The sequence below is a fragment of the Pectinophora gossypiella genome, chromosome 27 (assembly GCF_024362695.1).
Source record: "Pectinophora gossypiella chromosome 27, ilPecGoss1.1, whole genome shotgun sequence".
Lineage (NCBI taxonomy): Eukaryota > Metazoa > Arthropoda > Insecta > Lepidoptera > Gelechiidae > Pectinophora > Pectinophora gossypiella.
In genome coordinates, this window is record NC_065430.1 from 5,002,930 (window position 1) to 5,019,754 (window position 16,825).

A 16,825-nucleotide genomic window follows, 5' to 3' on the forward strand; every position below is an offset into this window, starting at 1 on the left:
CGATGTTGCAATTTCAAGTTTCGTTATAATACATTACTTTTATTGGAATAATCGATTTCATAACGTTATGTACGCACGCGGCCCATCTCTATTGGATATTTTTTTTAAATTCTGTTAGCGATGGGTCGTTATCGGTTTTTGAGATAACGTAACGTAAGCGTTATGTGATTTCCAATAACTAGTTTCTTAACTAGTGATTTTTATAACTAGTTATTTTCACAACGTTCTGAAGCAAACGTGATAGGCGCGTTTTAGGCGCGTTTTACATTACTCGTTTTACTCCTTTACGTTGTCAAAGCTATGTGTAAGGTGGTCAATGTAAAACGTCGTTTTCATCTTGTCATTACGAATATTGTAAAACCAGTGATTTTGCGTGAGTAGTGAAAGTAGCCAAACATCGACGCTATGCCTTAAACATAAGAGTGAATTCGATTTAACTTTATGGCGTTGTGATTAAAAGAGTTATTGAAGACTGATGCCTATTTCGATCGTTTAAATGGCGTTATGAATATCACTAGTTTTTGTTGTAGTGGAAAACGAGTGATCACTGTTCGAGCTCGTAACTGCATATATAACCAGTTATGGTTAATAACGCCCATCGCTAATTCTGTTGTCAACCTGTCAGATAAAATAAAAATGGCGTTGGGTTTATAAAAATCTTAGAAAAATAGTGCTATTTTACGTGAAACCGTGGAATTAAAAGCGTCTTACTGGAAAATCTAGTAATCATGCGATATTTCGACAAATGCAGATGTTGCCTCGAAGATGGCGAATTAAAAGAACTGTGGGCGGAGTATGTTGATGATGGTGGGACAGAAATCTATGGACAAATGTTAAACGAATGTTTTTCCTTTTCTGTAAGTATTTCTATACTGCATATAAAATATCATAGAATATCGTAAATATGTTTTTAAAATTAATTGGAATGAAGTTACCGAAATTTTCGTATGTAATTTAATTAGTAATTGCATTTGTTTCTTTTGCGAGGTTATGTTATAATATGAGTAATATCTACTAGATTTTATAAAACTTGTCGTTGTACTAGGGGTAACGTCTCTTTATGTAAGTAGGATAGGTAATACCTATCCTATTAGTTCCTATTATGCCTATTATCTTTAGAACTAGAGATGCGCCGAATAGTGATTTAACAGACTGACCGAATATTATTCGGTTCGACTATTATCGAACCGTATATTAGGCTGAACTGTTCGTTTTTGCGCTACGTCTAACTGAGGTCTGACTAAATCATCTCAGTAAGTAACCATTATAACAAATTCTATCTATGCATATAGGTATGTATCTCTCCAGAGATGTTTTATGATAAAATAATAGGTTTCCATTTGACCATAATCACCAGATTCGTAGATAACAGAAAAGAATGGAGGGAAATGGGGGAGACCTTTGCCTGAAGACACACAGATTGGTTATCATAGATATTAGATTAGGAAAAACTTTAAAATGTAACTTCAATATCTCAAAAAAAAGGCTATAAATAAATAAATAAATTTGACCACAATCTCATCATCTTTGGTTAGTGATGGTAGGTGTCGCCTCAATGACTGAATAATTTTATTAATAATAATTACAAAAAAAAAGTAAAATAAAAGAAAAAAAAAATAGAAATAGATATCTGTACTGTGTGTACTGTCTGATTTCTTTGTGTGTTTCTTTCTGTGTTCTATTGTGTACAAATAAATAAATAATAATAGATATAGAAATTTTAGTAAAATTATTCTTTTAATTTAATGACTGAATTGTAATACAATATTTTGATTTTCATTGTACTGCTTAGAGTGTCTCCAGCCTCGATAAAAAATCTTCTTGTTCTTCTAATCCTTTTATCCCCTGTCGGGAAGTAGAGCACGAATAATAGATTTCCACTCCTTGCGATCTTGCAGTCTCTGTAGCTTGATTTTAACTCTCGTTCAACCGAACATTAGGGAATCAGAAAAATTCTTATAATTAGGGATTCTTATAATTCTTATACTATCTGGTTGACCAATCCCTTGCCTAAGGGATAGGTACATGGAAGCACCTATGAGGCTGGCATGATCACACAGGGTGTTCAAAGCCTCGTAAAAATAAGAATTAAAAAAAAAACTCTTGGTCAACCGAACATTAGGGAATCCGAAAAATTCTTATAATTAGGGAATGCAATCCCGATCTTGCGAGATCTCGTCAAATTTTTCGGGATCAATCCCGAAGCATAATACGACGAGATCCCATTCGAGATTGACGGGATTGGGCGAATCTCCTTGAGTTATATTTTTTGTTTTGATTATACTGATTTCCAAAGAAAACTTAATTATTTAGTTAGTAATATTGAAGAATAAAGGTTTTTGTTTTGTTTCAAAGAAATATTTAATTAACTTATCACAAACAAGCAGTTTTCATCGGTTTCAGCCATCCTAACCTAACATTTTTTACGGTGTAGGTAGACGAGATGCCGAAAATTTCGCGATCTCGCGAGATTGATAATTCCAATTTAAAAAACGTGCGCAGGAACACTTTCTGTCTAAACAAAAAGTAAATAATTAAAAACCTCGACCTCTAGGTTACGTGCTACCTACTTACTGATGGCTGTCTCTTTGGGTGAATCTCAAAATTTCAAGTTTGGTGGCGAAATTTCATATTATTTTTTCGTGAAAAATTGGGTTCGGACATGAAAAAGATCCAAAAGGATCCTCGGTTCCGACATGAAAAAGGAATTTTTCAATTCCCAATTTCCCTGATTCCAACTTGACACATTTTGATAATCACCCTTAAAAGTGTATAATTAGATTTTTTTCTCCTTATTTTAATTCTAGTGTATGTATTTTGTCACAACGATAATTATTCCATGTTTTGATGTTACGAACCTAATAATAAAACGACAGAGTGCCCTTAATGACGTATGTACTTTCTTTTCGCATGTATTGGTATTATTATTGGTTTTTTGGTTGCTTTTTATTATTTAGTGGTTGTTTATTGTACTTGCGGAGCTCGGTGGCGCAGCGGTAAACGCGCTCGGTCTGCGATTGCTAAAGTTAAGGAACATTCGCAAAGGCCGGTCATAGGATGGGTGACCACAAAAAAAAAAGGTTTCATCTCGAGCTCCTCCGTGCTTCGGAAGGCACGTTAAGCCGTTGGTCCCGGCTGCATTAGCAGTCGTTAATAACCATCAATCCGCACTGGGCCCGCGTGATGGCTTAAGGCCCGATCTCCCTATCCATCCATAGGGAAGGCCCGTGCCCCAGCAGTGGGGACGTTAATGGGCTGGTAATGATGATGATTATTGTACTTTATCAGTATCCTATAGATTATCGGCCTTCACCAACACAGGTGCAGGCTGAAAACCAGCGTCGAGATATTTCATCTTGGCATATCTGCTGAGCTTGTTACCTTTTGTGATGGAAAACTTTATTTTATAATTGTTTTATGTAATCCTGTGTATCACAATACAAATAAAAAAAGAAACCGCGGGATCTCGAATTTGCGATCTCGAGTGGGGATCGCATTCCCTACTTTATAATTTATCAATACCTACATGAATAAACAGCCTATGTCTCAAACCTCCACTTTAATAAGATAAAAAAAAATAAGAACCTACAGAGGGATTGTGTCCTCTAACATAATGGACTAATGTTATGGGCGATAGGCTGATCCCTTATCATCATATGGTTCATCATATCCAGCTTACGACATCGTATCAACATTGGCTGCAAGTTGTCTTTGATTACTTGTGGCTCTGCCCACCCCATTAGGGATAACGGGCGTGAGTTTATGTATGTAAAAAAATAAGATTGACATTTGCTTCCTCAGTGGCAAGAGTCGACCGATTATTCGGAGCAGATCTGTGAGTCGTGCATCAAACGGTTACGAGATGCTATGGTCTTCAGACAGGAAGCGATGTCTGCCAAACAGATTCTCGACGAGATCATCAGTAAGTCGCATCCCCCTAGCGTTATCCCGTTTTTCACAGGGTCCGCTTACCTAACCTGAAGATTTGACAGGTCTGGTTTATTACAGAAGCGACTGCCTGCCTAACCTTATACTTACTTTTCCAACCCGCGAAGGGAAAACCAGCCCAACACAGGTTAGGTCACATACCTCCGAAAATGCATTTCTCGGGAACGTGGATTTCCTCACGACGTTTTCCTTCACCGCTGAGCACGTGATAATCATTTATGATCCAAACATGAATTCGAAAACAAATTCGACAATCATTGGTTTAGGCCTGTGCTGGATTCGAACTTGCGACCTCAAACTGAGAGGAGTTCTACTAACTGGGCACGCACGGCCGGGCAGGTTTTATACGATCTTTTAATATGTGTTGCATATCAGGTAGGTGCTTATTTGATACGCCTGGGTTATTCATTCCACCACTCATTCATTTTAAAATTAACAGTGGTCAATCATCCGTCCCTTTCCTTTCCGGCGGATAAGAAAATGACGGGTATAACTTAAAATAAAAGGTGTCTGCAGGAATTGGAGCCATTATAAATCTATTATAATTTGTGATATTTGTTGCCCTCTGGGTAAAGTTTCACTGAACCCTGGCCTTTTTTGGCCTGGGTAGTATTTTGGCGGCGAGGGTGTGCTGCCGCCAAAGGATGTTTTCGGGGTACCGAACTGAGCATAGTACTCCGCTAGCCACAAGTTGGTAGTGTGACTAGGGATCGACGATCCAACAGTGTTGTGTTGGAAGTTGTATATATGCGTCTTGCTGTGTAAACTTCGATATCGCGTTTCACGACTGCTTGAAGACTGCATTATTGAATGTGGCGCCATCTGTTGCGTGTGGGCGGAACTAGCTGGCCAACTAGTTGGGTCCGCCACAGTATGACCTTTATGTTTTCCAACTAAATATTAATGTTTGTATATTTTAATGTTGTAAATGTATATGTGTGTCGTAGGTTTTACCTAAATAAACTTTTTTATCATTATTATTATAAAGTATATTGTTAATTTTCCAGAGCAAAACATAGCAGAGGCGAAATTAGACAGCAAACCAATTAAAATAGAGGTCCTTGAAGACTTCCAGGAGTCAGACGGTGACAATGAGGAAAACCTGGACCATGAACAGATGGTTCAACAGTACATGCAGCACGAATACATAGAAGAAGGTATTTTACTACTTTCAATTAGGGACTTTCGGGGCTACCTTTTTTTTCAAATTTTTATTCATATTCATTTATTATAGATGATAGTAGTGGCTCTGTCAACCAGCAATTGAACGGCCTCCGTGGTCCAGTGGTTGAGCGTTGGGCTCACGATCCGGAGGTCCTGGGTTCGAATCCCGGTGGGGACATATCACAAAATTCACTTTGTGATCCCCAGTTTGGTTAGGACATTACAGGCTGATCACCTGATTGTCCTAGAGTAAGACGATCCGTGCTTCTGAAGGCACGTTAAGCCGTTGGTCCAGGTTACTACATACGGATGTAAGTGCGTAGTCGTTACATGAGTCATGTCAGGGGCTTGGCGGCTCAATAGTAACCCTGACACCAGTGTTGATGAGGTTGGTAATCCACCTCACAACCCACACGATAGAAGAAAAACACTGCTGAAAGTCCAAGGATTCTTAACGATTTTCCCATTTCATTTTTAGGAGAGACAAACGAAAGTTTAGAAGATGAGCAAGAGAGCCAGGGTTGTGTGGACCAGGAGAGGGAGTATGTGGACTGCTCCAGCCAGTCGGAGGGTCAGCCCGATGTTGACATGCAGGTGGAATATCTCGAGGATGATAGTGAAGGTGAGATGCCCTTGGGTTTTTTTTATTTGTACAAATAGTTATGTCGTGGCCAGATCGTAGAATTGATCATTTCATGATGTGTTCAACCATTTAAACTAAAATAATAATTTCGGTGGGCTTACTGTGAAAATTTAAATGTTTATACTGTGATAACATGCACAATCTCATTACTTATTAGAAATATGATGTGCCATCCTTCTTTTTTCGCTTCGAGCTTCTATTTTTGCAAGGTTTTACCATGCACTTCCCCGTGTTGCCAGTTCGGCGCCTAATCGCGCACTGAGGTAAAGTACTGTCCATGGTATAAGAAAATCAGGTATGCTCAAAACTGACAGCTAACATTTCAAGGTTAGCCCAGCTGACGTCATCCCACCCAGCGTTGCCATTTCGTAAAAAATAAATTACCCACGTCCAATGTTTTTAATTTGCTTCGCAAGTAAATTTTGTACTTTTAGTAAAAAAATTACGTACAATTTTAATGATTTTTATATGTGTGAAAAATAATAGTGATTCAAATTCAAAAATGTCTTTATTCAATAGGTAACATAGTTACACTTTGAATCGACAATTTTACATAACGAACGTCTCATCCGCCTAAAACTACTGCAGCTTCTCACAACCTGTATAGCCGGGGAAAAGAAGATTCAATACATAAGTCAGTAATTCACTTAATTTTCAAAAATAAAATTTACGTCCATGAAATGTTGGAGATACCAATTGAATGGTAACACTTACGTCATCGATGCAGCAATGGCGGCTTGTTCAGGATTGAGCATACCTGGGGGGTTAAAATGGCCACGTCGATTTTTTTTTTACCTTTTTCCTCACCTTATGGTTGTCTGGAAGAAATCGCTTTAAGCGATAAGGCCGCCATTTGCCATGTTTAGTTAAGAGACTTTTTGTAATTATTTCTTTTTATTTCGGTGCAATAAAGTGTATTTGTATTGTATTGTATCGAAGCAATCCATCTAAGAAAGCAATATTGCTATTTGACATTTGTTTGCATTGCGCACTTACTTTTATATGCGCAAATGTCAAATTGCAATATTGCTTTCTTAGATGAATTGCTTCGATGTGGCCATTTTAACCACCCAGGTCTTCGAACCATGGTACTGTCAACGTCGCTTTGCGTCCCACTTTATGAGCGCTGATGTTCAATCTACGGTAGTAGTAAATCTATGGGGTTGACGCCTATTAAGATCATTGATTTCCCATTTGTCCCTCAGCCCAAACGGTCCTGTCGCAGAAACGAAAATGGCCAAAGAAGCGGAAGAAGGGTGAACGACTGAAGGTTTACAAGAACTACACAAGAACTGACCTCATGAACGCTATAGAGATGGTCCTATCCAATAAGATGACCAGGGCTGAGGCAGCTGCTCAATTCAACGTGCCTGTTAAGACACTAGGGGCTAAGCTCAGAATGAAGGAGGCGGCCGGAGATAGTTACGGTAAGTTTTATTTCATCATCACCAGCCCGTTAACGTCCCCACTGCTGGGGCACGGGCCTTCCCTATGGATGGATAGGGAGATCGGGCCTTAAACCACCATACGGGCCCAGTGCGGATTGGTGGTTACTAACGACTGTTAATGCAACCGGGACCAACGGCTTAACGTGCCTTCCGAAGCACGGAGGAGTTCGAGATGAAAACTTTTTTTTTGTGGTCACCCATTCTATGCCCGGCCTTTGCGAAAGTTAACCGCGTTAACCGCTGCGCCACCGAGCTCCTCAGTTCCTCAAATTTATTCTGGTTGGAGGCCGAGGAAATGGATTCTGGTAGGGCTCTAGCTAGAACATCACCGATTGAGAAGTTGGTCGGTGCACTGCGGAACGGAAGGCGATTGGGGCAACCACCGTTCTACACGCCCTATCTATGGAGTAATGAAAATGGTGGCAATTACTCCACCGAGAAGAGCGCAGCTCTTAAATAAAGAGAGAGAAAGAAAGTGAGTAGACTTAGTAATTAGGAGTCACTGTGGTTCTGTGGTACACCGGCTTGCTTCTCAATCGGGGAGCGCCAGTTCGAACCCCGGTACCAGACTTGCACCAATGAGTTCTTGAAGTGAAGTTTCCAATTGGCGTTTTCCAAAAACACGATAGGCGTTGTTAAGTTTTTTCTTCGTTTAAACTTCTAATTTCATGGATAACAGACATATGCATCTTTGTTTTTGGGTATAAATGATGACCCTTGTTATTACACCAAGGTACAAATACGACTTCAACACCCATTATTATTCTGATCAAAATAAAGAGAAGTCATGTACGGTCTCGAGGGTTTAGACGCGTAATGACAAAAACGCAAAATGACAGATTCGTAAAATGTTTCGTTTTTATACGTATATAGATATACTACTAGCTTTTCGCCAAACATCCAAACCCTGTGATAGCTCAGGTCCTGGCGACGAGTAGGAGTTAAACACACCCCTGCCTACCCCTTTGGGAATATAGGCGTGATGCTATGTCATATTGGCCCCGATTCCTGGAGACACCGTCTAATTTTATTTTAAGTTATATCTGTCATTTTCATATCCGTCGAAAAGGAAAGGGACGGATGATTCACAGCTCTTAATTTTAGGAAGAATGAGTAAATGAACGTGTCGGATTATTGACTGATGTAAAATTTTTAGACGGTTGGTTTAGATTTGTGCTTAAAATTGACGTGTGTTCCATAAATTTTATGCTTGTCGATTACCCGTCCCTTTCCTTTTCGGCGGATAAGAAAATGACAGATATAACTTAAAATAAAATTAGATGGTATTTACAGGAATTAGCACCATTATGTACTTAATATTACAATCAATATTACGTGGTGCCACAAATACCTCACAGAAGAACTCTTGTTGTAGGTGACAACGCTAAACGAAAACAGCAAATTAGCACCAAACATTACGAGAACATACGGTCCATATTGCTCTGTTCCAACGCTACACCAATAAAGGGCCGCTGGGGTCTCGGATACACTTGCTGCTTCTGTCCCAAACAGTTCCAAGATCCTAATGACCTTAAAAAACACAACGAGACCCACGATGATTCAGCAAAAGCTGCATTCATGAAAGGAAAGGACTGTGGCGAGTTCGTCGTGAAACTCGACGTGACGAACTTGGAATGCAAACTATGCTCCGAAGAAATGGACAGTTTAGACGAACTTACGATGCATTTGAGGGAAAAACATTCGAAGATAATCCATGAGGACATGCCCAACCAAATAGTCCCTTTTAAGTTCGACACTGACGTCCTAAAGTGCGCGATTTGCGGAAACGAATTCAATAACTTTAAGCTCCTTAACGAACACACGAACAATCATTACAGGAATTACGAATGCGATTTGTGCGACCGCGCATTTGTGAATCGGAACAATTTGCGAATGCACAAATACAGACATTTAGACGGGGAACACAATTGCAACTATTGCTCCAAGGTTTTCGCGACGAAAATTCGCAAGAACGAACACGAAAGACTAGTGCATAGGTTTAGGAATCACGTATACAAGTGTGGTCATTGTGAGGAGAGATTCTCCGATGCGGTGGCTAAGAATAAGCATGAGATATCAAAGCATGGTGCTAAACTTGTCTCCTTTAAATGCAAGGCTTGCCCAGCTAAGTTTACTCGGCAATCGACGCTCACAGAACACGTTAGAAGCTACCATCTCCTGATCAGACCATTCCAATGTAACATTTGCGAGAAGGCGTATTCGAACAAAGTTGAGTTTAGAAGACATATTGACTCTCATTCGGGAATAAAAAGATATAAATGTGATATTTGTTCAATGAAGTTTGCGAAGCCGTACGGATTGAAAAGGCATTTGCTGAATGTGCATGGGGAAGATGGTACTACATAATCTCTCTCTCTCTAATTAAGAGCTGCGCTCTTGTCGGTGGAGTAATCGCCATTCCTCTCTTCTTCCCGCCAAAACCTTCACCTCCCGATACGATACGACCTGCACCTCAAACCACATAATAGGGTCCACATAATATCAGCGTCGTGATTCGCGCCGCGACTTGTGCTGAGTGAGGCCCTTTTATCTCAGGACGTCCACCACCACCTTACGATCATTTCGACAAACATCCGTCTTGCTTTTTCGTAATTGTTTTAGTGGAAATTTGATATGATAATGGCCCCGATTCCTGCAGACATCTCTTAATTTTACTTTAAGTTATACCTGTCATTTTCTTATCCGCCGAAAAGGAAAGGGACGGATGATTGACAGCTCTTAATTTTAGGAAGAATGAGTAAATAAATGAATAACCCGGGCGAATTTTTAGACGGTTGTTTTAGATTTGTGCTTAAAATTGACGTATGTTCCATAAATTTTATGCTTGTCGATTACCCGTCCCTTTCCTTTTCGGCGGATAAGAAAATGACAGATATAACCTAAAATAAAATTAGATGGTATTTACAGGAATTAGCACCATTGTTGTCTTCTTTTTTTGTGTGTGGCGTCCTTTTATAATTATAATATATATAGCTTAATAAACTATTTCTATTCTATTCTATTCATAAATTCACGCCCGTAATCCCTTTCTGGGTGGGCATAAAAATGAAATAGTAGTTTTATTTCTGTAAACCTTTTACTCACCATTTTTTCTGAATAATGAAAGATACCTGTGTTGGGAAATGTGGTGTTTTACCTACTAGGATAAGAGTAATAACAACATTTTGATTTGTTTGGGTTATAATGAATAATTAGAAATCACAATCATTTATGCAACGTAATTATCATGGACAAACTCGATAAACTTGTTGAAGGTCAATGTAATTTTTTTGCATTTACGTCATTTCGCAAGGTAATATGGCCGAGGAGAAGAAATGACAAGAAACTGCAACAGCAACATATCTTTTAAATCAATGAGGGTATACATTACAAGTTCTTTAATAACTAGAGGAACACATTTAATACCAGACATTTTTATCATCTAGGTAATCATTAATCTTATAATAAGCCTTTTTTATATAAAGTAAGCTTCACATGAGCTTTAAATTTCTTTTCTTACAAATTAAAAATATTATCTGGTATTTTATTGTAAAAACGATATTATACAGGGTGGCCCAGAAGTTCACGTTCAAAATGAAAAATTGGATAGAGGGGCTCATTAGCTATTAGAAACACCCCCATGTATGTTCAGCGATTATTTACGGTTTACGAGATATGACCCATTTTGTACCTTTTTCTAGATTTTCTACCTTACTTCAGAAATAATCATGTTGTCGCTATCCCGTTCTTAATAATTCTTTTATTTTACTTCATAACTATGCCTAAAGATATGTACCGCTAAGTGAAAAAATAAAAACAGTCAAATCAAGGATAAAAAAAAAGTTATTGGAAGTCAAAGTGAGAATTCGACCAATTTGCATCGCATTGCGCACTTATATGCGCAAATGTCAAATTGCAATATAGCTTTTGCAAGGTTGAGCGAATCGCCTCATTATTGAAGCAGGTCCCCTGCTAATTGCTGAGGATATGTCAGTGGATATTGTCTCTCATAAAGTCAAGTTCCCCTTCAGCTCATCTGCTCATAGTAACACAAACGGACACTTACTGATTGCAGATATAACTCAAAAAAAAAAAGGTTGAGCGAAAGCAAATTTTTACAGCGCTATCTATATTTTCACTGGGATATTCGAGCTTATGTTATGTGAATAAAAAAATAATTAATGACGAATTATAATTTATATTTTACGACGAATTAGTATATTATAATTTTATTTGATTGTCTTTTGATTTTATTGATTTTTTTCTAAAGCTGCTGTATATTTCTATTTAATGTCCTCTAGTCCTCGTTGACAATTACATCCGCACAATATCCCAGGAAGAGGAAATGACTGAAAACCAGCGCTGGATGGCGCCATAGCATGGCTCCATCGCAGCACAAGCTGAGCCATTTCCTTTTGCCCGTTCGTAATATTCATAATTACCCAGTTCTTATAGCAAATGTAAATTGTTACTGGGAATTCAAATTCAAAAATATCTTTATTCAGTAGGTAACATAGTTACACTTTGAATCGTCAATTTTTACATAACGAACGTCTCATCCGCCTCAAACTACTGCAGCTTCTCACAACCTGTATAGCCGGGGAAAAGAAGCTGCAAGAAAATCCTCGGCACAGGGCCCTAGACGTTCTTTAAAAAAATAAAAATAAACAAAATATTGGTATACAATTGAGTAATTTAGCTGCCTAATATAAGTATCATAAACTGCCTATATACGTCCCACTGCTGGGCACAGGCCTCCCCTCAATCAACCGGAGGGGGTAATATCATCATCATCAATTTAAGAGCCACGCTCTTGTCGGTGTAGCATTTTCCATTCCAGTCTATCAAAGGCCAATTCCTTGACTTCCCTATAAGACACGACGTTAACCTTTTCTTTAATCTGTTCCATGTAAGCTCTTCTTGGTCTTCCCCTTCCTCTCTTTCCTTCTAGCTTTCCTTCTATGATGTTTTTAATGAATTCGTCGTGTCTTATTAGGTGTCCAATCATCTTGCCTCTTCTGTCCTCAATAATTAATAATAATAATATAAGTATCAATAATTTTATTTTATTCTTATTTGTTCCCTTACAGATGACCCGGAGACTAAATCGCAAAGCTACAAATTTTATGAGGAAATCCGCATGATACTAACTTACACCAACGCTACACCTTACAAGAGCAAGGTTAGCCGCTTCTTCTGCGCGTACTGTGGCACAGATGGGCCCCTGTTCGAGGACCCTGTTCTCCTAAGGACACACACTCGCTCCCAACACGCCCAGGAACGTATCAAGAACATAGAAATGTTCATGAGACCTTTTCATATGAACGAAATTATTAAACTTGACATAGATAAACTGCAATGCACCGTGTGTACAGTAGGTATAGAAGATTGGAACGCAATGTTCACGCATTTGCAAGAGCAACACGGCGTGACTTTAGACGCCGCGTATACGAAAGCGATCCCGTATGTCTTGAAGGACGATTTGCGCTGTGCTCTGTGCAGTGAAAAGTTCTCACATTTTCATCTGTTGGATTACCATATGAATGCACATTACGGGAACTATATATGTGGGGAATGCGGTGACACGTTCTTAGCTGAGAATAGGTTGAAGAGCCACGTTGAGACGCACAGCAAGCAACGATTCCCATGCAATGAGTGCGGGAAAGTCTTCACGTTAGAAAAGTATAGGTGAGTTTCATTTAGTGTTTTGTAACTGTAACACATAAACAGCCTATATACGTCCCACTGCTGGGCACATGCCTCCCCTCCAATCAACCGGAGGGGGTATGGAGCATACTCCACCACGCTGCTCCAATGCGGGTTGGTGGAGGTGTTTTTACGGCTAATAGCCGGGACCAACGGCATAGCGTGCCCTCCGAAGCACGGAATCATCTTATTTTTTCGGACAATCAGGTGCATCAAGCCTGCATGTCCTTAAGAAACAAAGGGCAGTCTCACAAAGTGATTTCGACAATGTCCCCATCGGGAATCGAACCCGGACCTCCAGATCGTGAGCGTAACGCTCTAACCACTAGACCACGGAGGCTGTCACTGTAACTGTAACACCATAGATTTACTACTACGGTAGATTGAACATTAGCGCTCGAAAAGTGGGACGCAAAGTTACTGTTAATATAGCGACGTTGACAGTACTTTACCTCAGTGCGCAATTAGGCGCCGAACTGGCAACATGGGATAGCGCATGGTAAAATCTTGCAAAAATAGAAGCTCAAAGCGAAAAAAGGATGGAACATCATTTCTAATAAGTTTAATTTTAATAAATAAATAAATAAATAAATAAATAAAATTTTCGCAGTAATACCCACCAAAATTATTATTTTAGTTTAAAATACACTTAAACGAGTACTCCCGGTCGATCCGAGCCGCAATATAACCCGACCGCGTTACGAAGCACCACGCGCTAATTACGTAATAAGACGATGCGTACTTTCTTAATTTGACACAATTTTATTGAATGCATATACCGCTGTGTACGAATGTATAGCTAAACGCCCATTACTCGTCCCTTTCCTTTTCGGCGGATAAGAAAATGGCCCCGATTCCTGCAAACACCGCCTAATTTTATTTTAAGTTATATCCGTCATTTTCATATCCGTCGAAAAGGAAAGGGACGGATGATTCACAGCTCTTAATTTTAGGAAGAATGAGTAAATGAATGTGTCGGATTATTGACTGATGTAAAATTTTTAGACGGTTGGTTTAGATTTGTGCTTAAAATTGACGTGTGTTCCATAAATTTTATGCTTGTCAATTACCCGTCCCTTTCCTTTTCGGCGGATAAGAAAATGACAGATATAACTTAAAATAAAATTAGATGGTATTTACAGGAATTAGCACCAATGACAGATTTAACTTAAAATAAAATTTAGATGGTGTTTACAGGAATTAGCACCAATATAATATTAATAATATTAAATTATTTTTATTTTATTTAATATTAATTTGTGTGCAATAAAGTGTCTTATTATTATTAAATTAAATAAAAATAATTTACAATAAAATTAGATGGTGTTTACAGGAATTAGCACCAATATAATATTGATAATATTAAATTATTTTTATTTTATTTAATATTAATTTGTGTGCAATAAAGTGTCTTATTATTATTAAATAAATAAATAAATTTATTTTCTTTACAGAAAGAAACACTACGAAGGCGTGCATTTGAAGGAGCGGAAATTCAAATGTAGCTACTGCCCGGAAGTGTTCACAGGCGACTATCTGAGGCACGCACACGTCCTGGCCCAGCACAAGGAGAAAATCAAACTGATCCATTGTGAGTTCTGCAAGATGACATTCACATGGAGACCATACTACCTGAAGCACGTGAGACTCAACCACAGGAGGCCAGAGAGGAGGTTCAAGTGCAAGTTATGCTCCAAGTGTTTTCACCAGAAACACGAGCTGAAGAACCACGAGGACTGGCACCAGGGCAACGGGTACACGTGCCCGGTCTGCGATAAGAAGTTTTCATCCAAGAGGTATCTTCAAAAGCATACTATGACGCATGGTGATTCCACGTTTGTGGTCATTGTCAATAACGGTGAAGGGAAGGAGGTGATAGAGGGTCAGTAGGTGTTGGACTGTCAGCAGGTGATATTACTGTCAGCAGGTGATATGACTATCAGCAGGTGATATGACTGTCAGCAGTTGATATGACTGTCAGCAGGTGATATGACTATCAGCAGGTGATATGACTGTCAGCAGTTGATATGACTATCAGCAGGTGATATGACTGTCAGTGGGTGATAGATGGTCAGCAGGTTTACGGCCACCGGTATTTACCTTTTTAAATCTTTTAAAAATTTTGTTTATGACAACCCGGTATGAGTTTTATGTGGACGCTATCTAACCTGATGAAGTTAATTTGCGGCCAGGGTGGACCAGTTGAGATTGACGCCTCCCCCCCGCCCTTTATTTCAGCGCACGGCACTACGTATAGAACGGTAACGGATAACAAATTACTTTCGGATAATTTCGGTTACGGATATCAATTTTTTAAGGAATTCCAAAAGTAAAATACAAATAGGTCCCTATAATCGTAATAGAGGAGCTCGGTGGCGCAGCGGTAAAACGCGCTCGATCTGCGATTGTTGAAGTTAAGCAACTTTCGCAAAGGCCGAACTCATAGGACGGGTGACCACAAAAAAAAGTTTTCATCTCGAACTCCTCCGTGCTTCGGAAGGCACGTTAAGCCGTTGGTCCCGGCTGCATTAGCAGTCGTTAATAACCACCAATCCGCATTGGGCCCGCGTGGTGGTTTAAGGCCCGATCTCCCTATCCATCCATAGGGAAGGCCCGTGCCCCAGCAGTGGGGACGTTAATGAGGTGGTGATGATGACCTATAATCGTAGCTGGGCACCGTTAAGCAAATAGTTAATCCGCTACAAAAAAGTTAACTTCGTTAAACGTTAAAGCGTTACATTTCGAAAGAATTAACGCAAGTTAACGTTAATCCGTTAAGAGGTATGTGTTAAATTGCGTTTTTAGTGCGTTTCGTTAGTGAACTTATGTTGGTATAGGTTCTGGAAGTTAACAGGTTAGAAATATTATTATTATTTGTATGTCGTTTCCTTTCTGTCTTTCGAATTTTCTACTGCTTCTTGTCGTAATGCATCTTCTACCTTTTTTTTTCATGCACTTTTTTACTGCATCCACTCAACTGCTGTCATACGTTTAGATTCATACTTGTCTGCACCTGTATTTCGCGCCGCGCTGTGGTGCCGTGTGGTAAATAGTAGGCATTGGATTAACGAGTAACAGACTTCTGCATATTAACGGAAGTTAACGTGCCCGTTAACATTTTTAAAAGTTAACTTAAAAGTTAATCCGTTAATCAAAATGTTAACTTCGTCGAGGAGCTCGGTGGCGCAGCGGTAAACGCGCTCGGCCTGCGATTGTTGAAGTTAAGCAACTTTCGCAAAGGCCGGTCATAGGATGGGTGACCACAAAAAATAAGTTTTCATCTCGAGCTCCTCCGTGCTTCGGAAGGCACGTTAAGCCGTTGGTCCCGGCTGCATTAGCAGTCGTTAATAACCACCAATCCGCACTGGGCCCGCGTGGTGGTTTAAGGCCCGATCTCCCTATCCATCCATGGGAAGGCCCGTGCCCCAGCAGTGGGGACGTTAATGGGCTGGTGATGATGAACGAGTTAATGCCCAGCTATGCCTATAATAAAGTGGTTTTATTTATAACGACAAGTTATATAATGTTATAACGACAAAATATGAAAAAAAAAAACAATTAAAAAAAAGTGTCGGCACTAGCAGCGGCCACCCGATCAAAACAACTTGTCATAACGTGTCTCAATTAGGCTCCGCCCGGGCGCCCCTATCCGATATTATCCGAAACTTTTATTTCGGATTCGGTTACGGATATATTTTTATATCGGATATCCGATAGTTACGGTTACGGAGCTCCCTAACATCCCTGGTTTTTGTACAGAGCGTATAGAGTGTAGGTACCCCTGATCCTTGTGAATATAACCTTTTTAGATAAATATGTATGAATTATTCTGTATCGAATTTGATTGTTTTTCACAAATTATTGTGTTCATTCCATTGAATAAATTGTATACACAATCGTGTTTATTTTTATTTGT

At 39.3% G+C, this 16,825-nt stretch overlaps 1 protein-coding gene across 8 annotated transcripts; it reads left to right on the forward strand.

Annotated features, from left to right (window-relative positions):
* Positions 1 to 198: 198 nt before the first annotated feature.
* On the forward strand, positions 199 to 16,806 carry LOC126378867 (zinc finger protein 391-like). Of its 8 annotated transcripts, none has more exons than XM_050027348.1 (8): positions 228 to 857; positions 3,802 to 3,922; positions 4,956 to 5,105; positions 5,591 to 5,734; positions 6,961 to 7,182; positions 12,294 to 12,891; positions 14,364 to 14,836; positions 14,894 to 16,806. In XM_050027348.1, the coding sequence occupies exons 1-7, from the start codon at positions 729 to 731 to the stop codon at positions 14,797 to 14,799; spliced, it is 1,800 nt and encodes a 599-aa protein (XP_049883305.1). In that variant the 5' UTR covers positions 228 to 728; the 3' UTR covers positions 14,800 to 14,836; positions 14,894 to 16,806. The 8 variants fall into 8 exon arrangements, 7 of the variants coding, with proteins under 7 accessions (XP_049883309.1, XP_049883305.1, XP_049883306.1 ...); XM_050027349.1 differs by having other exon boundaries at positions 14,364 to 14,817; XM_050027350.1 differs by having other exon boundaries at positions 14,364 to 14,817; positions 14,913 to 16,806.
* The last annotated feature ends 19 nt before the right edge of the window (positions 16,807 to 16,825 follow it).

Excerpts from the sequence above, each read along its gene's own strand:
- LOC126378867 (XM_050027348.1), top strand. The coding sequence starts at position 729 with ATGCGATATTTCGACAAATGCAGATGTTGCCTCGAAGATGGCGAATTA. Across the intron at positions 858-3,801 it reads ACGAATGTTTTTCCTTTTCT|TGGCAAGAGTCGACCGATTA; the intron begins GTAAGTATTTCT and ends TTGCTTCCTCAG. Across the intron at positions 7,183-12,293 it reads GGCGGCCGGAGATAGTTACG|ATGACCCGGAGACTAAATCG; the intron begins GTAAGTTTTATT and ends GTTCCCTTACAG.